At 39.0% G+C, this 24382-nt stretch overlaps 2 protein-coding genes across 2 annotated transcripts in view; one reads left to right on the forward strand and one right to left on the reverse strand.

Annotated features, from left to right (window-relative positions):
- Positions 1-8111: 8111 nt before the first annotated feature.
- LOC126370927 (uncharacterized) lies at positions 8112-10460 on the forward strand. Its single transcript, XM_050016058.1, has 2 exons — positions 8112-9650; positions 9732-10460. Exons 1-2 carry the CDS (start codon positions 8575-8577, stop codon positions 10282-10284), a joined length of 1629 nt encoding a protein of 542 aa, XP_049872015.1. The 5' UTR covers positions 8112-8574; the 3' UTR covers positions 10285-10460.
- LOC126370935 (unconventional myosin-IXAa-like) overlaps positions 10449-24382 on the reverse strand; it is a 35485-nt gene continuing 21551 nt past the window's right edge. The window contains exons 19-34 of the mRNA XM_050016068.1: positions 24125-24244; positions 23493-23667; positions 23022-23137; positions 22245-22384; positions 20273-20426; positions 19647-19838; positions 18791-19208; positions 17857-18126; positions 17298-17459; positions 16641-16745; positions 16379-16516; positions 15881-16063; positions 14686-14801; positions 14034-14175; positions 13544-13728; positions 10449-13337 (exon numbers count right to left, since the gene is read on the reverse strand). Of these exons, the coding sequence (XP_049872025.1) occupies positions 13190-13337; positions 13544-13728; positions 14034-14175; positions 14686-14801; positions 15881-16063; positions 16379-16516; positions 16641-16745; positions 17298-17459; positions 17857-18126; positions 18791-19208; positions 19647-19838; positions 20273-20426; positions 22245-22384; positions 23022-23137; positions 23493-23667; positions 24125-24244 (2764 nt within the window). The 3' untranslated portion in view covers positions 10449-13189. The remainder of the gene's footprint in view (positions 13338-13543; positions 13729-14033; positions 14176-14685; positions 14802-15880; positions 16064-16378; positions 16517-16640; positions 16746-17297; positions 17460-17856; positions 18127-18790; positions 19209-19646; positions 19839-20272; positions 20427-22244; positions 22385-23021; positions 23138-23492; positions 23668-24124; positions 24245-24382) is intronic.

The raw sequence follows: 24382 nt of genomic DNA on the forward strand, positions 1-24382 counted from the left end.
AAAATTAGTACCATCACGGTTCTGGATTTATAGCCATGTTTTATTGCACTTGCTAGCTTGACGGTGAGCGAAATTTGGCGAGAGTTAACGACAAAGTCTTTCGCTTTGATTTAAACGCCAAAAAATAGTACCGAAATAGTACTCACCCCCTGCAAAATACCGAAAGTAATACTTCAACGGTTCCAAAGTTATAAAGGCAGTTCTTTGATCCCGCTAGCTTGACGTTTTGAAAATACCTATTATCTGGGGAACGCTTGCATACTTCAGTATGTAACTAATGTCAATAAACTCGTATGAAATAGTACTCCCTACCATCATAATTTTGATCCGATTCTCTTTGTAGAAATGTTAAAAAATCATCATAACCTATGCCATACATTTGTTGTTGATACAGTCACGTAGACAATTACATAACCTCACAATTTATTCGTAAGTATTGCCATTTTAGAGGTCTACCCTACCATTTCTGTGCACTTCAGAGTGCTGCTATTACAAAAAATTCCTATTGCATACACCCGTATGTACTAATTTTAATAGAAAAGGCTGCATGGGTCTAGTTCTTATCGAAAACAATCTGTGATTTTAATACATCATAATACATTTTTAATCTGCTGTTTTATTTTATAATTCATACCTTCATGTTGAATTTGTTACGGATCGAAGTGTTTGTTAATAAACAATTTGCAGTATTTGTAGAATAACTCAAAGAGTTTCAACAATGATATTACTTTCATCTGACAACCCTGGCACTTCACCAATTTTTACCCAAAAATGGGGAAAAATACTAAAATCTGACAACATTCTTGAGCATGTGTAATAATTTTGTTCGCGACTGTACTTGTCTTGATAAATGTATGACATAGGTTATAATGACTTTTTGACATATTTCTACAAAGAGAATCAGGTCCAAATTATGATGGTAGGGAGTACTATTTCATACGAGTTTATTGACATTAGTTACAAACTGAAGTATGCAAGCGTTCCCCAGATAATAGGTATTTTCAAAACGTCAAGCTAGCGGGATCAAAGAACTGCCTTTATAACTTTGGAACCGTTGAAGTACTACTTTCGGTATTTTGCAGGGGGTGAGTACTATTTCGGTACTATTTTTTGGCGTTTAAATCAAAGCGAAAGACCTTGTCGTTAACTCTCGCCAAATTTCGCTCACCGTCAAGCTAGCAAGTGCAATAAAACATGGCTATAAATCCAGAACCGTGATGGTACTATTTTTTTTACAACAGGTACTATTTTTTTCAACAAGAGTACTATTTTTTGGTATGGTCAAATTATTTTTTCGTGCCCATTTTTTTTTTGAGGCCGCTAGCTTGACGCACACGTTTGTAACTAATGTCAATAAACTCGTATGAAATAGCAATTTTTACCCAAAAATGGGGAAAAATACTAAAATCTGACAACATTCTTGACCATGTGTAATAATTTTGTTCGCGACTGTACTTGTCTTGATAAATGTATGGCATAGGTTATGATGATTTTTTAACATTTCTACAAAGAGAATCAGGTCCAAATTATGATGGTAGGGAGTACTATTTCATACGAGTTTATTGACATTAGTTACAAACTGAAGTATGCAAGCGTTCCCCAGATAATAGGTATTTTCAAAACGTCAAGCTAGCGGGATCAAAGAACTGCCTTTATAACTTTGGAACCGTTGAAGTACTACTTTCGGTATTTTGCAGGGGGTGAGTACTATTTCGGTACTATTTTTTGGCGTTTAAATCAAAGCGAAAGACCTTGTCGTTAACTCTCGCCAAATTTCGCTCACCGTCAAGCTAGCAAGTGCAATAAAACATGGCTATAAATCCAGAACCGTGATGGTACTATTTTTTTTACAACAGGTACTATTTTTTTCAACAAGAGTACTATTTTTTGGTATGGTCAAATTATTTTTTCGTGCCCATTTTTTTTTTGAGGCCGCTAGCTTGACGCACACTAGCGGGTTTGTTATAGAAAAGTACCTATAGTATATGTTTTTGTATCAGAACCACTAGTGCCGTCCATGTCTTTATCGACATTATTATCGGCTAAATATTTCATGTTAGTCCAAGATCTAAAAAATATACATTACAAATTGAATGATTAATTAAATACAGAAATAACGACCTAGTATCCATACCTGGGTGGGTAGAACCACAAGTAAATTAGTTAAAACGATACCTATTTGTACCCTGATAGAAAGATACCTAAGAAGAACCGTACGTTGCGGTGACAGATTCAGAACCACTTATTCAACGTAATTATCATGGACAAACTTGTTAAAGGTCAATTTATCATTTTTGAATCTATGTCATTTCGCAAGGTGTTATGGCCGAGGAGGTCGAGGACGGTCCATCTAGTCCACATATACTATAGTATCATTTTAATACGACATTGCGGCCACCCTTTGGTTGCTATAAATCACATACCTACCCTTTTATAAAAATTAAATACACGTTTTTCATTGACTTGACCGGAAATCGAATCGGCTCTCGATACAAGAAGTAGACGACCTTCTAGTATATTTCGGGGATTATCTCAATGCAACAACAACTTCTTGCTGTACAGCTCTCTTTCTTCCCTATGGCAACAATCTCTGTGGAAAAAAGAAACAAACATAGACAAACACCGCACTTGACCATTATTCTGACGTCAACTTACGGAATAAAAGGCTATCAGGGAAATCAATCAAGACTAGCAGAAATGTGATGTTAAATATTGCGTATTTGTGTTCATACTTAAAATCCCCGCATTTTCCCCGAATTGAAGCTCTCCCCACACATTCCCCAATCAGCTTTGCTTTCCCCGCAGTTTGGGGAATTCCCCACAGATCGGCAACACTGGTCTTGAGTAGGGATGCGCCGATCCGATCCGATCTTTTAGAAAATCGGATCGAAAGCCATTCGATCTGGCGATTTTTGGATCGGATCGAGACCATACGATTTTTAGGCGGATCGATACAAAACTTTAAAGATCGGATCGCTTGGATCGTATGAATTGAAAAGCGGATTACCTACATTAATTGCTTACGATTTTGTTAGGATAGAACTCGATCTTCTGTTTACGTTAAGTTCCAAACTTGGCGGCGTCTTTTGCGTGCGGGTAGGTATAGATATACAGCATCTTATTACATTTTATTATAATTTAACTTTGTGGGTAAGTAAACATACGAGTAAAAAGTGTAGTTTGATTTGTTTCTAATTGCTATTGTCTCCGAGTATCTCAGATGTACGGACGTTTTGTTTTGTAAAACTGTTTGGTCAAAAAATGGTGCACCCTATAAAATCTAGTGTGTGGAGTCAGTTTACCCGAGATTACCCGAAGGCGGAAAATATATATTTAATAGTAATTGTGTCTTGCTTATTTGCATCCGATCCGGATCGATTTTCTTGATATCGGATCGACGGCATGCGATCCAATCCGCAGATCGGATCGACGCATTACGATCCGATCCGATCCTTAAAATCGGATCGACGATCTGGATCGCGCATCCCTAGTCTTGAGGGCAGTCTCGGCTAAGATCAAAGACCTTGTATAGAATAGACGGATAATATTTTAGAGTGACGATCAAACTATCACAGCTCTCTTTCTTCCCTATGGCAACAATCTCTGTGGAAAAAAGAAACAAACATAGACAAACACCGCTGTCTAGAACGTCAGTGTTTACCGTTTTGAGATGTTGTGGTAGTCAGCTGGATACCAAACCTGCCGTTAGTTTTTTGGTGTTTTGGGACATTATTTTAACTTTTTATATAAACAATCTGTGAAATAGTTATTCATTATGAACCATGGCTTGCGTAGCTATTGGTTGTGAGAGTAGAATGGGTGTTATAATGGAGAACGATCAAACAATGTCTCACCATGGGTAAGTTATCGACCACATAATACATGTTTGTGTGCAAGAAATACATTACCTGGTCTGGTTTTTGTAAAGTTTATTGAGCTCTAAACACGATGCAGACGCATATTTTCAGCAAAGCCGTCACATTTATACAAATAATTGATTTCACATTTTACGTTAATCAGCTTTGACAGATCATGTACCCAAAGTATTATAAGTAGTGTTGTCCTTTGATATCGATAACATAATATTATGTTTGAATGTAACATCTACATGTTGCGTTATTCTATTCACGTTTAATTTATTTTTCGACCTGTTTCCGATTTCGATGAAGATTACATAAAGATATTGTATTTTCCAGATTTCCTGAATATCCTAATTTACGAAACAAGAAATTAAGAAACAATTAGATTCAGACCATGAAACGAGATAATTCTCTCTTCTGAAGGACGCCTTCTCCTTATTTAAGCCTGTGCTAATTACATTTCGATGTATCTTGCTTTCTATCGAGCAGGATACCAAACAAAAATATTACATAGAGATGCAGTACCAACAATATTCACTCACATATCTCACATAAGGTGAGTTTAAGTTTAGTTATAAGTTTATAGATAAATTTGCAGCTATTTCGTTTTTGTATTCTACATTAGCATGGAAAAAATATTTCAATACAATACAAATATTCTCTATTGCACAAAATAATTAGTATGAATAACTATTTTGGTAATTACCTGTGATTATTCCTTCTATAAATAATTAGTATGAATAACTATTTTTGTAATTACCTGTGATTATTCCTTCTATGTGCAATGTGTAAACATGCAATGCTTGTGTATTTGTGTGCTCCACGTTAAGATGTGCCATTCTTGCAGGTAAAGTTATAACGACCAGAGCCGACACTATACACTTCTAAAGAAAGTGAACAAGAGGAAATATTTTTTTTTATCACCAAAAGTCGGAATTGTTCAGTGCTTCGTAGTCATTGTATTCTAACTATATTGAATAAAAATCTTATAAAGAAGTATTTGCTTTTATTCTTTAATCGCATTGAGATAATCCCCGAAATATACTAGAAGGTCGTCTACTTCTTGTATCGAGAGCCGATTCGATTTCCGGTCAAGTCAATGAAAAACGTGTATTTAATTTTTATAAAAGGGTAGGTATGTGATTTATAGCAACCAAAGGGTGGCCGCAATGTCGTATTAAAATGATACTATAGTATAAATATGTGGACTAGATGGACCGTCCTCGACCTCCTCGGCCATAACACCTTGCGAAATGACATAGATTCAAAAATGATAAATTGACCTTTAACAAGTTTGTCCATGATAATTACGTTGAATAAGTGGTTCTGAATCTGTCACCGCAACGTACGGTTCTTCTTAGGTATCTTTCTATCAGGGTACAAATAGGTATCGTTTTAACTAATTTACTTGTGGTTCTACCCACCCAGGTATGGATACTAGGTCGTTATTTCTGTATTTAATTAATCATTCAATTTGTAATGTATATTTTTTTAGATCTTGGACTAACATGAAATATTTAGCCAATAATAATGTCGATAAAGACATGGAACGGCACTAGTGGTTCTGATACAAAAACATATACTATAGGTACGTTTCTATAACAAACCCGCTACACGAGTACAAAAGACGTTACGACGATAGTATATTTATCTCTTTTTAACTTATGACGGCTCACATGAGTGCGAAAGACAAAACCTATGTTTTTCTTTCGTCTTAAATATGCTCCGTCTATTCTATACAAGGTCTTTGGACGGAGCATATTTAAGACGAAAGAAAAACATAGGTTTTGTCTTTCGCACTCATGTGAGCCGTCATAAGTTAAAAAGAGATAAATATACTATCGTCGTAACGTCTTTTGTACTGGTGTAGCGGGTTTGTTATAGAAACGTACCTATAGTATATGTTTTTGTATCAGAACCACTAGTGCCGTTCCATGTCTTTATCGACATTATTATTGGCTAAATATTTCATGTTAGTCCAAGATCTAAAAAAATATACATTACAAATTGAATGATTAATTAAATACAGAAATAACGACCTAGTATCCATACCTGGGTGGGTAGAACCACAAGTAAATTAGTTAAAACGATACCTATTTGTACCCTGATAGAAAGATACCTAAGAAGAACCGTACGTTGCGGTGACAGATTCAGAACCACTTATTCAACGTAATTATCATGGACAAACTTGTTAAAGGTCAATTTATCATTTTTGAATCTATGTCATTTCGCAAGGTGTTATGGCCGAGGAGGTCGAGGATGGTCCATCTACTCCACATATACTATAGTATCATTTTAATACGACATTGCGGCCACCCTTTGGTTGCTATAAATCACATACCTACCCTTTTATAAAAATTAAATACACGTTTTTCATTGACTTGACCGGAAATCGAATCGGCTCTCGATACAAGAAGTAGACGACCTTCTAGTATATTTCGGGGATTATCTCAATGCGATTAAAGAATAAAAGCAAATACTTCTTTATAAGATTTTTATTCAATATAGTTAGAATACAATGACTACGAAGCACTGAACAATTCCGACTTTTGTTGATAAAAAAAAATATTTCCTCTTGTTCACTTTCTTTAGAAGTGTATAGTGTCGGCTCTGGTCGTTATAACTTTACCTGCAAGAATGGCACATATTAACGTGGAGCACACAAATACACAAGCATTGCATGTTTACACATTGCACATAGAAGGAATAATCACAGGTAATTACAAAAATAGTTATTCATACTAATTATTTATAGAAGGAATAATCACAGGTAATTACCAAAATAGTTATTCATAATAATTATTTTGTGCAATAGAGAATATTTGTATTGTATTGAAATATTTTTTCCATGCTAATGTAGAATACAAAAACGAAATAGCTGCAAATTTATCTATAAACTTATAACTAAACTTAAACTCACCTTATGTGAGATATGTGAGTGAATATTGTTGGTACTGCATCTCTATGTAATATTTTTGTTTGGTATCCTGCTCGATAGAAAGCAAGATACATCGAAATGTAATTAGCACAGGCTTAAATAAGGAGAAGGCGTCCTTCAGAAGAGAGAATTATCTCGTTTCATGGTCTGAATCTAATTGTTTCTTAATTTCTTGTTTCGTAAATTAGGATATTTAGGAAATCTGGAAAATACAATATCTTTATGTAATTTTCATCCAAATCGGAAACAGGTCGAAAAATAAATTAAACGTGAATAGAATAACGCAACATGTAGATGTAACATTCAAACATAATATTATGTTATCGATATCAAAGGACAACACTACTTATAATACTTTGGGTACATGATCTGTCAAAGCTGATTAACGTAAAATGTGAAATCAATTATTTGTACAAATGTGACGGCTTTGCTGAAAATATGCGTCTGCATCGTGTTTAGGGCTCAATAAACTTTACAAAAACCAGACCAGGTAATGTATTTCTTGCACACAAACATGTATTATGTGGTCGATAACTTACCCATGGTGAGACATTGTTTGATCGTTCTCCATTATAACACCCATTCTACTCTCACAACCAATAGCTACGCAAGCCATGGTTCATAATAATCACTATTTCACAGATTGTTTATACAAAAAGTTAAAATAATGTCCCAAAACACCAAAAAACTAACGGCAGGTTTGGTATCCAGCTGACTACCACAACATCTCAAAACGGTAAACACTGACGTTCTAGACAGCGGTGTTTGTCTATGTTTGTTTCTTTTTTCCACAGAGATTGTTGCCATAGGGAAGAAAGAGAGCTGTGATAGTTTGATCGTCACTCTAAAATATTATCCGTCTATTCTATACAAGGTCTTTGGGCTTAACCTCTTTGGGCTTTTCGGCGGGAAACGGGAACGGGACAGTTGCTTTCTTCATTGAGTAATCTAAATAATTAATACGAAGTGGTGTTTTGTGGTTAATGATCGCATTAAGTTAGTCGGAAGACATTCGCGAGTGTTATTATATTGGAGTATTCAATAAACAAAGTGTATCTGCCTATTTTCGCTTCGTGCCGGGAAGCCGCTTCATAACTCAAAAGTTTATGCGGACTTTTGAGTTAATTCGTTTGGGGTTCGGAGTAGGAGTCTACTCCGAGGGTGGGGGCTTAGGTTTCATCATCATCACCTTTCATCATTTCATTAATCATCAAGAAAAAAAATACGTCAGACATGGCTGTATGGGCATAGTTCCCTTTGCCTTACCCTTCGGGGAAAACCAAAACAAAAATTTAACCTCTTTGAGGTTAGGGCTTTTCGGCGGGAGACGGGAACGGGACAGTTGCTTTCTTCATTGAGTAATCTAAATAATTAATACGAAGTGGTGTTTTGTGGTTAATGATCGCATTAAGTTAGTCGGAAGACATTCGCGAGTGTTTTTATATTGGAGTATTCAATAAACAAAGTGTATCTGCCTATTTTCGCTTCGTGCCGGGAAGCCGCTTCATAACTCAAAAGTTTATGCGGACTTTTGAGTTAATTCGTTTGGGGTTCGGAGTAGGAGTCTACTCCGAGGGTGGGGGCTTAGGTTTCATCATCATCACCTTTCATCATTTCATTAATCATCAAGAAAAAAAATACGTAAGACATGGCTGTATGGGCATAGTTCCCTTTGCCTTACCCTTCGGGGAAAAACAAAACAAAAAAAAAAAAAAAACTCTTTGAGGTTATATTTATATTCGGAATATAGTAACTTAGTAGTGTTATATTAAGAAAATGACTGAACATTATCACGTCGTACCCTGGTTTAACAGCAAGGAATGGTACCAAGTATATGATAACATTTACTCAACCATGGCAACGTTCACTACCAAGCAGGAAGCCCTTGAAATGCTGCTTGTTTGGAAAGCCAGATGCCCATCGTTGCCGTCCTCTGTGGAGACGACGTTGACTCTACTGGAAGTGCACATACAAGATTTGAAGAACACTAACGACCACATCAACGAGAATATGCTGCGCTTAGCATATTCGTCCGCCATAATGCGGTTTGTGAATCACATGCTCGACTCTGAGACCTCCAAGGGTGTCAGTTTGTACCAAGCTGCGAAGAATTTAGGAATTCCAGACTGGATTGTAGACATGAGACATGATACTGCGCACAGCAATAATCTCCCATCTATAGAAATACTCAGAGAAGCATGCTCAGTCAGTTTAAATTGGCTTCAAGGATCTTATTGGGACAAATACAAATTGATAATAGCAGATTATGTTTCTGGTCAGAAAGAGATTGATAGTTGTGATGAAAACAAGATATCTACATTAATGAACCTATGTGTCACTCTCAGTATTTGTTCCCATCCAAGAAACAAAATCAAAAGCATGTCTGATATATCAAATTTTGACATGAGAGGAGCAATTATTAGTGATGTGAGTGAGATATTGGGAGATCAAGTAGACTTATCAAACTTAACAAAAGTCTCAGTTTCGGGGATAATAAATTCACTGAACAATTATTTCAAGAAGCGATTAAAAAGTAAAGATATTAACTCCATTGTAACCAAAGTGCTGCTTGGTGAAGAATCACTGTTCCTTTCTTTGGATCTATTGCAGTATATTGAAGATGGCGATTTTGGTAGTAAAAATCGGCTAAGCAAGGAATATGTCCAGTGTTTTGAAGTCTTACTTACATTTCTGCACACGCATGATTTATTATTAGATTTTCTTATGGAACTGATAAAAATATCTGAAGCCAATGATGCTCATGACTATCGATCGAAACTTGCTGCACTTTGGGTCTTAGAAATATTAAAAGCTTTAGGGAAATCTAAACTGTTTTTAGATAAATTTAATAAGTAAGTGTTTTCTTTGTCATCACATTTATGTGCAATAATTATTTTAAATGAAATGAGGTTAATTTTCTTTTCTTTTTTCAGAATAAATCCTGGTGAGGCAGGCTCCAAGAACAGGAAAGAATTGATATTGCTGTTCCACCATTGGTTTCCTAATGAGAAGTTATCTAAGCTTCTGTTGGACTTACAGAAGCCAATACCCCAGGAGTTGATGAACATCCACTTCATTCAACCCATCATATCTGCCTACAATCCAAATTTGACTTACTTCATCAAAAATATTCTTAACTTTGTAAAGCCATCTTTGCCCAAACCTACTGTCGATAAAATATGCACTTTAGCAAAGTTAATAGCATCACCAGAATCATTTCCATTAACAGCATCCAGAATATATACAGTTGATGATATAAATATGGAAGATAAAGCATCAGCTTCAGCTGATAATATGAATGATTCAGACAGTGATGTCATTTGTGAGAGTGATAATAAACCAGAAACAAGTAAAGATCCCAGCACAAGTAGTATTTCTTGGAAGTTGGCTTCGTGTGAACACAAATGGTCTTCATGTCCTATTGGACTATTACCATGGCAGCAATATGAAAGCAGTGTAAAAGCTACTGAGGATATGGAAACATAGAGATGGTGATAAAAATAACATATTTAAAAAACCTAGACTTATTAGTTTAAAACTGCAATTATAAAGCATTTATTTGTAGTATTTGTTGACTATCCAATTTAATATTGTAACACAAATTAATGTATGCTCAATTCATTATTCAATTTATAAAATATAATGCAAACTACAACTCCACAGCAATTGTTTATTTTTATAGTTTGTATACAGTTTTGGTTACATTTCATTATATTGACACATTATAGGAGCCCTAAAAATAAGTTGAACAATATACATGTTATTATATTACAAGATTCATTAATGATTATCATGTAGGACAAACTTCACAGTCAAATAACATACAGGATTATAAAATGACAATGTGTAAACGGCATAGTATTGGTCCTTAGCAAATACATCTACATAGGTTGATAAACAAAGTTCAGCTGTAGAAATATCCAAGTAATATCATGTCGAAAATTTCATAGCGCCAGAACTAGCAAGAATAGTAACCACACCACAACAACATGCTAACAGCACAACTTTCGTAAATCTATGACATTGTCTCAAACTATACCGTATATATAAATATAGCTATTTAATGAATTCTGAATAAAATTTAAGTACACGCTTAAAACTTAGGAAGTATGTAATTTCCAAAATCAACAGACAATGAATAATGAAAAGTTGAATTTCATTCAAATTAAAAACAGGTCCATTTCCTAATAGGCACCAGTGGAAAGTACAGTAAAACCGAATCAATACGAGAGGCACTTGTAGAAATTAAACAATCAAGTAAAATGTTAGCAGTTCCTAAGATAAAAGTAACTGGCTAAAATTGCATAAAAACTAAGGTATTTACATAATGCTTATATGGAACTCGCAACATTATCTACACACACTTCTAAAGTGTTGGTAATATGTACCTAGATGTAGCCACATTGCACATTCATTTACATAGAAACTTACATCGAGTTATGAGTATGATTTTGATGGGGACCTAAAACAGTGATACAATACCATTACATGACCACTATACAAAACAACGTCTATAACACTTTGAAATACGTGGCCTAAATATTTGATTGTTTGACTCTAACAACACTAATATTACAAGGGTTCTAACATATGTAAAAGACAACAGTAACAGCTACACTTTCATAGACGTGGACTGCTGAAAGCAAACTAGTTGAAGGCACAGAAAATACAGTAGATTACTGCGACACAACCCCAATCAATGAGAAGTCAACAGCTAATACATTTACGTAATGTTTGTTCGGCACCTCGACGAAGCATACGCAATCACACTTTCAATAAGTAGCTAAAAATAATAAGGAACTTGTATACGACATTTTACTGTTATACATATAAGAAAGTGTTGTAGGTTATTGTAACATTACATAGAAAACGGTTTCCCCGTGAGATTCCAACAGTTTCTGTGGCTGTCATAAAATTGTAGAAACATTGAACCGAGTACGTAAAAAATTGAGCTATAAAATACCTCTATAGGCACGGTTAGAGGTTCATTTCATAAAAGATATTTAAAGTTGTCACAGAGATATTCGTTGTCTGATAGTAAATAATTACGAACTAATATAAAGCGGGTAAAACATTTGTGACTTAACAATAAATTCAATAGCTTATCAATAGACAGTCTTTTAGAAATTGAAAGCAAAATTACGGAAACAGACATTGGCAAACATATTTGTTTTTATCCATTTATATAAAAATGTATGGCAACCGGAGAGCGAACAAATTCTATGTCATGGTTCTTAAAATGTTTAGAGAATGTCTTGACCTAAAATATAAAAAAAAATACAACGAAACATAAAACAGAAAATACCACTCATGCACCGTAAGCGGAAGGTATAAATTTAGAATAATTAAAATTAGGAAACAGATAAATATTTTTGAATTGATTTGCTATTAATGCTTTCAATGCATTATTTAAACTTTTATCATAACAAATACAATGAACGCATCATAGGGCCTTAAATAAAATGCGTTTGGAATGACCATTAACAATTTAGTGACTCCAATATAATTGTAAATGCTTACTATCTACTCGAAAACCAATAAAATCATCACAATAGACACGTAGTCACCTAAACGAATTCATTACCCAACTAAAGGCATCTTGGAACACATTCAACCGATAAAAATCTAAAGAAAGAATATTGCTAGTTTTGAAATCACAATTAAGACAAGATTTACATATTTACAAAGAGAAAAATATATCATAAAATATAATGTCAGTTCAAAGATGTTATATATATCCACGTACGAAAAATAGTTATCATATACATCAATGTATTTGGACACACCCGGAGACCTCGGGGCTGGGGCGTACTCTCAGTACTCTACAGGAATAAGCTCATCACTAACACTAAGTAATATAATATAACCGCACTGAGAATATACTCTGCTCAGGTTTAATCTTGATGTAACAATAGTATCGTCGTAACTTAATCTCAAATGTGTGGCCTCGCTGTGTACGTAAATGGCAAGAGGGTTACGTCGCTATCGGGAAGACAATGGTCTATCGGGAGACTATCTATTTCGGGTTATTTTCCCGGAGTTCGAGACATTAGGGCAGTGTCCAACTAGTCAAATAAGGTACTAAGTCAAGTTTAAAACGCACGATATGAGGTCAAAGAAAAACGTGATGAATATCGAACTTCTAACGAAATAAGATGTTTTTAATTTATTAAACCTGGGGGCATACAACATTTCATATTCAAAATAATTTTTCTATTTGACATTTGTACACATGAGAATATGTATGTTATATAAAACAAATGGCAAATAGCAATATTACTTTTTTAGCTGAAATTCTCACTGCTACTTTTTCACTCCCAAGTCCCTTTATCTTTGACCAGGGACACTACCCATTCGGGGCGTGGAGTAGAAGTCTAGTAGATGTGGCAGCTCAGACCATGATGGGGTCATCTGATGATAGTTGGCGCTGCAGCAGCCGCTGCGAGCGCAGGGAGGCGGCGCCGGCGCTTAGGTCGTCTGTGCTGCCGAATTCGCCATCGTGGTCCGTCGTCGACAGCAGGTCGTCGTCTGACGTCGCTCTGGGAAACGTAACACAACCTTTATAGAAAACATTGTAAACATTCAGTTCAGTGGAGAGTGGTAGAGTAGGCTTTCCACTCGGTCGGTGAGATTATTCTGCAGTGGGTTGTGGGATCTTCTCGGGCATGGATTGCGGGTCAGTGTTATTTTTTAAGATGGTGAACCATGCATTAGAGATTGAGTGTGACTTATAATATGTTTGTACCTGATGAGCGAGGGCAGGTTGCAGGTAAGCGCGGCCTTCTCTCTCTGCAGCACGACGAGGTGGCTCTTGAGTGTCTGTTCTTCTGTCTGGGGGGTGTGGCTGGTGGCGCGGAGTGACGACAGCCGCGTGGTCGCCGTGTGGCATGCGCTTTCTAGCGTCGCTATGTCTTGCAGCATGCCGCGAACCTGAAATTATTTAGGATTAAAATGTATCAGTATATTGCTTACTTTCCTTATTTACGGTTAGTTTCCACCAAAGCGGAGGCGTAGGCGAGGGATGTTCAGGAATTGACCAATCCCCGCGAGGGAGACAGCGACGGAGCAAAAGAAACACAGAACAAAAAATCTCTTTCAAACGCTGCGATTGGTTAGTTCCGTTCATCTCTTCTCGTCTCCGCTTTGGAGGTAGGACACCCACATAGTGTCCATGCTCCAACCAATAAAACCATATAGAATAAAGACGAAATTATTAGAATGTTACATATACGTACAGTGCGCATCTTGTCGACAAGTATCGCCTCGAGGCAGGCGGTCTGGCGCGCGATGTCGTGCAGCGAGTCCTGCGCCGGCTGCACCTTGTGTGTGCGCAGGATGCACGGCGCAAACACGATTGCCAGCGCGTTTGGACCCATCCTGAAATGAATATGCAATGGCTTAATATGTAATACATAATAAGTTCTGAAGTCATCATCAACAGCGCTTGTCCACTGCTGGAAATAGGCCTCTCCTATGGCACGCCATTTAGCTCGGACCACGGGTTTTCTCCTTCAGCCGTTGCCGGACACCTTACGATGGCACGAATGGCACTCTGTCCAGCCCAAGGGCGTCCTACATTACGTTTACCAAGACGCGTTCAGAAGTAGTTCCATTTTTTATTTTGCATTTTTATTGCAGATATATACACAATGTATGTAGACTTTAAAAGAGGTACTCAATTCCATTGTTTTAATTATTGGGTTGTCTTAAAACTCTTGGAAAGGTGTTTTTTGCAAAGTTGTTATTTTGTTAGTGGCGTCGCGTAAGATATAGCAGTAAGGCAATAACAGCTCAGAGTAACGTCGTTACAGTGATTGTTATCGTCACAGACATTGTTAACAATAGTTAAGATATTTGTCACATTATTCGAAACTAAATTCAACTTACCGGTTATGATCTTCACCTAGGGCCACTCTCGCCAGGTGGAATATCAATCTCTCGACTAGATCGAAGTTAGGTTTGGGTAGTTTCTTCAGTATTGTGAATATGGTCGAGACGCGCTCCTGTAAACACGTGTTATTATTAATGACTTAATGACTAACTACCTCCGTGGTCCAGTGGTTGAGCGCTGGGCTCACGATCCCGAGGTCCCGGGTTCAATTTGGGGACATATTACAAAAATTACTTTGTGGTCCTGGCTATAGGACATTACTGGCTGATCACCAGATTGTCCGAATGTAAGATGATCCGTGCTTCGGAAAGCACCGTTGCTTACCGTTGGTTCCGGTTACTACTTACTGATGTTAGCAAGTAGTCGTTACATGAACCATGTCAGGGGCCTTTGGCGGCTTAATAGTAACCCTGACGGTTGATGTGGTTGGTACTCCACCTCACAACCCACACTTTTTTAAGTATTAACCGTAATGTAAATAAACCATTGATGAATGAACCCAAACCACAAGTGCCACTTTAGCACAAGAAATAAAAACATTACTTAAAAACTAGATGTAGGAAGGGTACACAACCCAGTCTTCTGTGTACGAAAACTGCGTAAATTATCTTCCTGGCAACACTTTAGCATGTTGTTGCAGACTGACTGGTTATGTCGAACCAATCCTCTGTGCGTCATGCATAAAACAAACTTCTGAAATGTAAGTTGTCAGTGGGGTCTTATTTCACGGACAGTTTTTGACCATCCGACCTTTTATATAGTTGTGGCCCCATGGCCACACATTATAAAAAGACCAGGTATGCTCAATACTGACAGCTAGCATTTTTAAGGTTAGCCCAGCTGCGACATACGAGCCTGCGTTGCCATTTCGTAAAAAATAAATTACCCACGTCCAATGTTCTTATTAATACACTTTAAGTAAATATTTTACTAAAAGTTCAAAATTGGAAATTGAAAAATTAATAACATTGGTTGTGGGTATTTTTTTACAAAATGGCAACGGAAGGTGGGATGACGTCAGCGCGGCTAACCTTGAAATGTTAGCTGTCACTTTTGAGCGTACCTTGTTTTGTTATACCATGGAGGACACAAATGGGACACCACCGACCGTGATTACCTCGCCACCGCTCGAATCGGTGAGGGGCGGAGTGTCCCTTCCATACGTAGTACTAAACATAAATGATGTCTTGCCTGTGGGTCGGAGATCTCGGCGGCAAGTATGAAGTCGTCGTAGAGGTCGAAGGTGAGCAGCGGCTCGGGCAGCTCGCGGAAGAAGGACTTGAGCACGGAGGCGCGCACGTGCACCGCGTACAGGTCCAGCCGCTCCACGCCCTCCTCGGGCCGCTCGTCCAGCAGCCGCCGCAGCTCGCGCACCTGACCAACACATACCGGTTAATCTTCTATCGTGTGGGCTATGAGGTGGATTACCAACCTCTTCAGCCCTGATATCACGACCCAAACTGGGGATTCGAACCAGAGACCTCAGGATCACGAGCCCAATGCTTAACCACTGCGGAAGCCGTTCGGTTAATAAAATCGTTACAGTATCAATGGGTTTCCACTGAAGCGGAGCGGAGTGGCATACAGGTGTTATATGAGGCGCTATAGTAACTACAGAAGCATGTTCATGTTTCTAAAATTTAATTTAAAAGTAAATACACTGTAAGTAAGTTAATGGTTATTAATTACCTTAGAACTAAGCCCACTCTTCCTGTAAAGTCCCTCCGTGTAGAGTCCGGTCATCTCTATGGTGGTGATCAGCCGGTCCACCACCACCGGAATGTTGCTATCACCCGTCGGCAGCTCGCCCAGAGGCATTCCGAACACCTAGAATGTTTCATTATTACATTATTATCTGTATCCCAGCCAGTTAAAAACCTGTGCAAATCTTGTGAGTATCAAGTTCATTCTTTGCAGTAGAATAGTTATAAAGCTGTTAAGTTAGTCTCACCTTTCCTCTCTTGACAACACCATACTGCTCCCGTCCGCCCGCGTCCAGCACTCCGACTATGGCCGCGGAAGGCGTCGAACTGTCCTTCCGACATTGAGTGGTCACCTGAAAAAAACAAGGTTTTATTTTACTTGAACAGGGAATAAACGCACCATACTACTCTGGGAGCTATTTTGGACGAGTTGTTCGTGTAGTCGATACCTATATCATATTCATAAGAATCAGACTTGGAATGTTTCGTGGCGAAATTACTTTTATCTAGTTTGAATGTGAACGTTACTTTTATGGGATTTATAAGACTAATCTGAAAAAAATCCACGAATCTGCAATAGAGCAGTCCATAACCCCCTCCGGTAGATTGAAGGAGCTTCCTCCAGAAATATATTTGATCTAAAGAAGTAATAAAACTCCAATCTATACTATTATGGAGTAAATTAAGGTGAGTGTATGAGTACATAAATATAAAATTCACTTGTTTCACAAGGTAAACTATTGCGCTATTTGTAATTGTCTTTTCTTTTACTTATAAGTCACTGGTTTCACAAGGTACAGGCTAGGTCTAATTTGGAAACATCTGTGTTTACTCATTGTGCCTTACGTTTTGCTTTGTTATATTCCTTAGAAAATAAATATACTTTTCAATTAATTTTTAAATACCTTCATATAGCACTTCTTGTGCGAGGCGAGCCGGCAAGTTTGGCAGATGAGCGAGCGCTCGATGGGCCACATGAAGAACGTCTTGCAGATCTCACATTCCGTCGGGATGTTGATCATCGACAGGATGAACGTATGCCCCTTGTACTGGATCGGGTCATCCACCTGAACCGAACAAACATTTTATACGTCGAATCGCAAATCTAGAGTGGGTTTCCATCAAAGCGAAAGCGGAAAGAGAATGGTGGAATCGACTATTTACAGCGTGCGAGAGAGCAAAAGAGACGACACTCCGTCCGTCTCTACCTTTTCGCTGATTGGTCGATTTCTACGCATCTCCGCTCATACACTTTCCGTTTCGCTATGGTGGAAACCCACCCTAAAGTTTTAAATTTTATTCTATATACAATTCTTGTACTATTTGTGATGAAAAGTAAATAACAGCCGTGAATAATGTTGTTGGTAGTTTTCAAATAAGTTTTCTTTTGAGTTTATAAATTAGACTTTTGTGATATGCTATAAATTAGACTACACGTAAACAAAATTACAAAACAAAACTGACCTTTCGTTTCTTATCCTTTTTCCTCTTCGTTCGTGCCTTATCAGTTTCGTGTTGGCTCATGAATTCATCCATGAAGCCGCGGAAGGCGTTCACCCCCATTGTGATGGAGAGCGTGGATCCCTCTCTGGCGCAGACAGTCTCCATCACGTGCAGAAAGTTGCCGATCAAGTCCTTGTACTTAAGGGCAGAGCCTCGGGTTTCGACCACGCTGTACGTCGCCACCAAGTTGTCTTTGAACTCGCGTAGTGCGTGCTTGAATACTCTGTCCACCTGGATACATTTTATAGTGTATTAATTATTGAGACCATGAGTCATAAATTCATATCATAAAAGTCATAAGAGCAACAGTTTAGCATGGTATGGGCATGTGATGAGGAGGGATAAAAGACATATTACCAGGAAAATGATGAGAATGAATGTGGATGGATTGTGTGATGAAGGATATGGGCGTGAAAGGTCTGAGTACTGAAAATACGATTGACAGAGAGGAACGGAAGACGAATAAATATTGTGCCGACCCCACGTAGTGTGGTACAAGGGCAGGAGGATGATGAATTATTGAGACCTTACGAAGTCAATGCTGCATGTAAACGTTGAAGAGAAGGAGTTTTGTGTGTTTTTATTATGTATGGAAATGATCGAATTCAGTGCGCTGGACAACATTCGTAGAGATGAAAAGCAGATGAGTCGACAAATGTTTCCTTTTTCACGAGACTGCTAGTTTTGGCACAGTCTCAAAAAAATGGGTCTTACCTTATGCTGGCTAACACATAAGTGCGAGGATACAGATGCGTGCGCTCCCTTACTCCTTAGCGGCTTCCATCTATTTAGACTAAAGTGAGACCCAGCAGGGGGGGGGGGGGGGTTATCAAGTAAATCTAGCTCGGCACCGATACGAATTGGTGCTGGGCGGAGAGTGTCCGTACTAACTCACCTCTGACTGTTTTCGGTTTTCGTTCTCAGTGGATTCCATCTGATAAATCTTCTTGGTGATGAAGTTCTGCATCGCTTGCAGCTCGGTCGCGTCGGATATGATCTTGTCCGTACGGTCCATGAACTCGGACGTCCCGGTCAAACTGAAGTTGGAGCTGACTGGACCTTTCGAGTCCGGGATGAGGTTTAACGCTGAGTCTTTGAGTATGATTCGCTTCCTGTTCTTGTGCCGCCCGCGCGTGGCGACGGTGACCGGGCTGGAGCAAGGCATAGTGATCACGCCCTTGTTCTGAATACACTTCGTGTGGTAGAGTTGCTTGCAGTCGATGCAGCGCTGGCCCTGAGTGATGAACGCGTCAATCGCTTGGTGGCAGTACACGCACTTGTCGTCCTTTGAGAATCTTGTGCCTTTGCGAAATCTGTTAGAAACAATTACAATAGTTAGTATCGAGGGTTTTGCGTATATCCTCAGTGGTTATAGGTGAGGAATATAATTAGAAACCACGTAAGTTGTCCATAAATTCGAAGATTTATTTGACAAAATAAATGTTCTTTGGACGCGTTTTCATATGGATTCGTCTCGTGCCGATATGTACGAACACGTATAATACTTAAGTGCAATGGAACCGTGCATATCGGGTCCGAGTTGCTAGTATGCGTACGTTTTTGTACGATGCAAGAGAATAGAGGAGTTAAAAAGGCCAGATTAAAGCAATTTATCTAAAAAGCTATATAGCGTTTGGACATTTGTTGACATTGGCAATAACTTTTATGTGCGCAAATGTCGATTTTAGATAAATTGCTTCGATGTGGTATTTGGAATGCCTCTGCATTTGCGAGGTTTATTAGCAACTCGCCTGTGTCCAGCGATGCGGAAGAGTCCGTTGCCGGTCTGGCCGATGTAGTCGGTGGAGCGCGGGTCGGGCGCGCGCGGCTCGAGCGGCGCGGGCGCGGGGTCGGAGTTGCGGCGCCGCAGCGACTCGGGCGCCGGCGCCGAGCGCGGCAGCGCGGGCAGCGCCTCCAGCGGGGCTATGAGCTCCGATGCCGCTCTGCCGCAATATATTGCAGATTTTAGACGTTGAGAATACGAATAACTTAGGACTTAGGTTACAATAAGTGTGGTTGCAAGTTGTTTTTGGCTAAGTTTTAGTTCTGCCGAAACGTTGACGGGGTTTCCGGGTGTGAGTTGACTATCCAAAAATATGAAGAAAAAATGAAAGAAATAAAATTCTGGTGACAATAAATTTAACAGCTTAAATGGGTCTCAATATGCAGCTTTGGTGGTACTTAGCTATTTCAGTTGTGTGGTCATACCCTGGACTCCATACAAAAATCTCATTCTTACCGCGTGCCGCCTAACGCGTATATGCGAGCCACACAGGCGGTCCGCTCACTCTCCCCCTTAGTAAAGTAAGACCGAGACAGATGAGGTCGGCGCCAATTAGTGCGGGGCAGAGGTGGATGGTGTAATGTAAGTGGTTACCGTTTGATGTCGTGGTGGTCGGGCGGCGCGGGCGCGTCAGTGCGGTCGCTGCGGTCGTGCGCGGCGCGGCGCGGCGAGCGGCGCGAGGAGCGCGCGGGCGGCGCGGGCGGCACGCGCGGCGCCGGCTCCACCGCGCGCTGCAGGGCCACGCACGCTGCGGGGCCACACAGATGCTTTACTTTGGGGACAACACAACGATCTCCGGAGATTGTTGTCTAGGTCGTAATGCGTTCCGCGCGGTACGTCACATTACTATACATAGCGAATTTCACTAACTTATAAATTGTTACCCTCGCTACATTGTGCTAGCTATATTATTTATTTAACAGTTTATTGTACACAGGATAAAACTTAGAGACTTATAGATTACATACAATAGACAAACGGTTCAGCTAATTTTAAGACCGGTAAAGAAATAAAAATAAACTACAAGAAATAATGTACAGTAAGAAAAACAAAACATAACGATGTGAACTTTAGGTACTCTTGAATAGGTTTTGCGACACGGCCCACGTTATCTATGTATATATGACGAATATCGCGAGATTTGACTGATAAACGCAACGGTTAATAAAATTATCAATCCACTTTTCACCACTTACCGTAGTAATAAAACAATAATTTCAGACACACGTTCAGATAACCCATCAGGAACAAAATAAACAGCACGAGATAAACTAATAGTTTGTCTTCCGTCGTATTAACACGTATACGAACTGTGAATTTAGACATGTTCGCTTCACGGTGGCTAGGTAGCTACTGTTGATTTCTGGGATGTATTCTACTCAAATATTCTAATTGAGCAAAACAAATAAACAACAACACAAATACATTAACTAACGAGGCAGATTATGTCATTTATAAAACGATAATTTAAGATAATTGATGTTTTTACACTTAGTTATAGGTTTTCTCGTAATAGAGGGATCGGAGATGGTTGTTGTTGTGGAAAAAGGACAAATAACATAATTAGTTTATTGTAGATTGAAAACGGTAATGTAGAAATAGTTTAATTATCAAAATTGTTGTGTATCAAATCTGTTTTACTATGTTCGAATTAAAAAGACTAGTTTAGGCTTAGTTATGAATATGAGGAAGCGTGATTCGTCTCTTTGGCAGGCATTGGTGCTGATTGCAGTACACACCATCAGATTTTAACTAATACCTGTCATTTTCTTATCCACAGAAAAGGAAAAGGACGGGTAATAGACAGGCAGAAAATTTATGGAACACACGTCAATTTTAGGCAAAAAATAAGAAAAATCTCCCAAAATTTTATATTGGCCTATCCAACAGAATTACGTTGACAACACATCTGAAACAGGTTGCATAACAGCGAGATACCTATATAATTCGCCCAGGTTATTTACTCATTTTAAAATTAACAGTTTTCAATCTCCCATCTCTTTTGTTTTCGGTGGATAAGAAAACGACAGGTATAACTTAAAATAAAATTAGGTGTCTGCAGGAATCGGGGCCATTGTGCTCTTACATGATGGATCATTTCATGGGCAATAGGCTGATCACTTGTCATCATTACGAAAAATATTTAAGAAAAATTGTAGATTCAAAGTATGACTATGTTACCAATGAGGAACTATCCGGGCTACGTTCACCAAAAGCAATATAGATGGCGTTGTACAGCTTTAACGTGATAATTACCTATTTTCTCATTGCTCGACAACAAAATTATTCTAAAATACAATGTAATTGCAGAAGCTTGTATACAAATAATTGTTGCTTGATACTTGGATCACATTATGTATAGAATTATGTATTTTGATCAGAATAATAATGGGTGGAAGATGTAACTGTGCCTGGGTGTAATAAAAAGGGTCATCATTTTTGTCCAAAAACAAAGATAAAAGATGCATATGTCTGTTATTCATTGAGAAAGTCTGTAGAGTTTTTGAGGAACGGACTGTAAAGTCTAGTATGTATAATAAATATATTTTTGAGTTGGAGTATATACCTGTGTTATTAGTGTTGGAGTCGGGTGTTAGGTGCGTGGAGCGCGGGTCGCGCCTCACGGGCGGCAAGCTGAGCAGGCCGCGCGCCGGCTCCAGCGTCGTGGACGACAGGCTGCGCTGGTACACCTGCGGGGAGCCCCGCCTGCCACGCACATGCACACGTTAATGACGTCTCTTCCTACTATATTATCCTATTGCGTATGGCAGACTAAAATAAAAATATCCTGCGTGGATCATATATCCAACTGAAGCTCCCCTAACCAAGTCTCTGCCGCATCCATCACACAATATCACGCTATACCACTTGGGAACCGGTGCAGAGGGCACTCGTTCACTATGTGAGATATGGTTTGATCCGGTTGACCACATTCACAGTATGGCGACTATCCTATCATAACCAACGGCTACAGTCCCGATACGGCTTATCATATTTATCTTTGCACTTCAATACCCAGTGTGGCCGCAGGTTGTAGCCTAGTGTTATGGAATAAAGAATAATATTGCATATAGAACGGTAACTGCCCGTCCCGAACCAATTCATATTGGGCGCCGAGGTGGGTTTACCTCACCTCTTCTGTGTACTTTCGACCAAATGGCCATAAGCCAATAAGGACTAAGGGGGAACGAGCGATTGTCTGTCTCGCTCGCACTTACGCAGTAAGGCGGCCCACGGTAGGAATACGATTATTGTATGCAGTGTCCAAAGTCAGGGTGTGCTAGCATCCCGTGACTCTGTTTCCCTCACAATGAAATGATTATAATATTTGTTGAAAATGTACCTGGAGCCAGTCCGGTTGGTCTCGGAGGTATCCGCGGACGTCCAGTCGCCGACCTGTCGCAGATACTCCTCGCTACTGCTCGCTATTGATTCCGCTAGCTCTCTTTCTTCCCGAATCTATAATCACGTAGATATTTTACCACCTCACATCTATCGTCTTTACTGAGGTCGACTTGGTCAACTTGTAGTACTTTCGTAAGCCATGATCATGATCCAAACTATCTCTTTCATATGATTCACTATTTATGGGATACTGCAATGTATGAATTAGTTTTGTTAGTTATTATATCCGTGCTTGGCACTTGGAAAGCTAATGAAATGACGCAACATAATGTCGTTACGGATAAAAATTGATACTCTGACGATAGCTTTATTACAAGAAAGAGCTGTTTAGCGTAGCCAAGGGGACTAATTCAGGCCCTGTCAGGCCATTCGTCAAACGACAGAATAAAAACTGTACTAGAGAAAGTACCTTATTCTTCTCAGCCATAAGGTAGTTCTGGTCTATCCGCAGCCACAGCAGTTCGTTGGCGAGGTCTTCCGGCGTGATCTTGTTGGGCAGCGCGACCGCCGTCTGCGGGTACTTGGACGTGTTCACGCTCCAGCTCTCGTCTGGTGACGATTCACTCGCTTCTTGGTGGATTACACTGGAATTATGCATACAATCATATTATATTTGTATAACATAAACAGCCTATAGACCTCCCCGCAATTAACTCGAGGTGATATGGAGTATACTCTCAACACGTTGCTCCACTGCGGGTTGGTGGCGGCATTTCGGCTAGTAGCCCGGGACCAACGGCTTAACGTGGCTTCCGAAGCACCTTTCATCTTTGTCTTAGCCTGCAATGTCTTAGCCAAAGGACTGATTCACAATGTGATTTTCGACAGAAAAATGATAATATCATAATTTATGTTACCAGTCTGTTAGCTGCTTTCAGCAAACGAAGTTATAGGTGTTGGTAATTCCGACCGCAGTTTATTTTTTATCAGTACAAATTGTTTACGAATAGTTTTCAAAAAGTGTTTTTATAACGTATAGGTTATGACTAACTGATAAGTAAGATTTTAAAATTGATAAGAGTTATTTTCCATTGCACTTACTTGCTACTAGCCTGCTTCAATGGTAGTTCTGTGATGTTTTGCGTCTTGCTCACTCTTCTCTTTCCATACGTCTGTGCGGCCGAACTCTCTAGTATTATGTTTTCGCGCTTCTTCTCGATGCTGTAATGGAATTCGATAGTTTTATTAAGCTTTTTATAGAGAGTAAAAAGGAACTTTCTGAGTGTCATCACACTGTTGGGCAAATCCTCTGACCACGATGTTAATTGATCAAAGTAAGATATGTCGTTAATATAAATG

Source organism: Pectinophora gossypiella, chromosome 11 (assembly GCF_024362695.1).
Source record: "Pectinophora gossypiella chromosome 11, ilPecGoss1.1, whole genome shotgun sequence".
Lineage (NCBI taxonomy): Eukaryota > Metazoa > Arthropoda > Insecta > Lepidoptera > Gelechiidae > Pectinophora > Pectinophora gossypiella.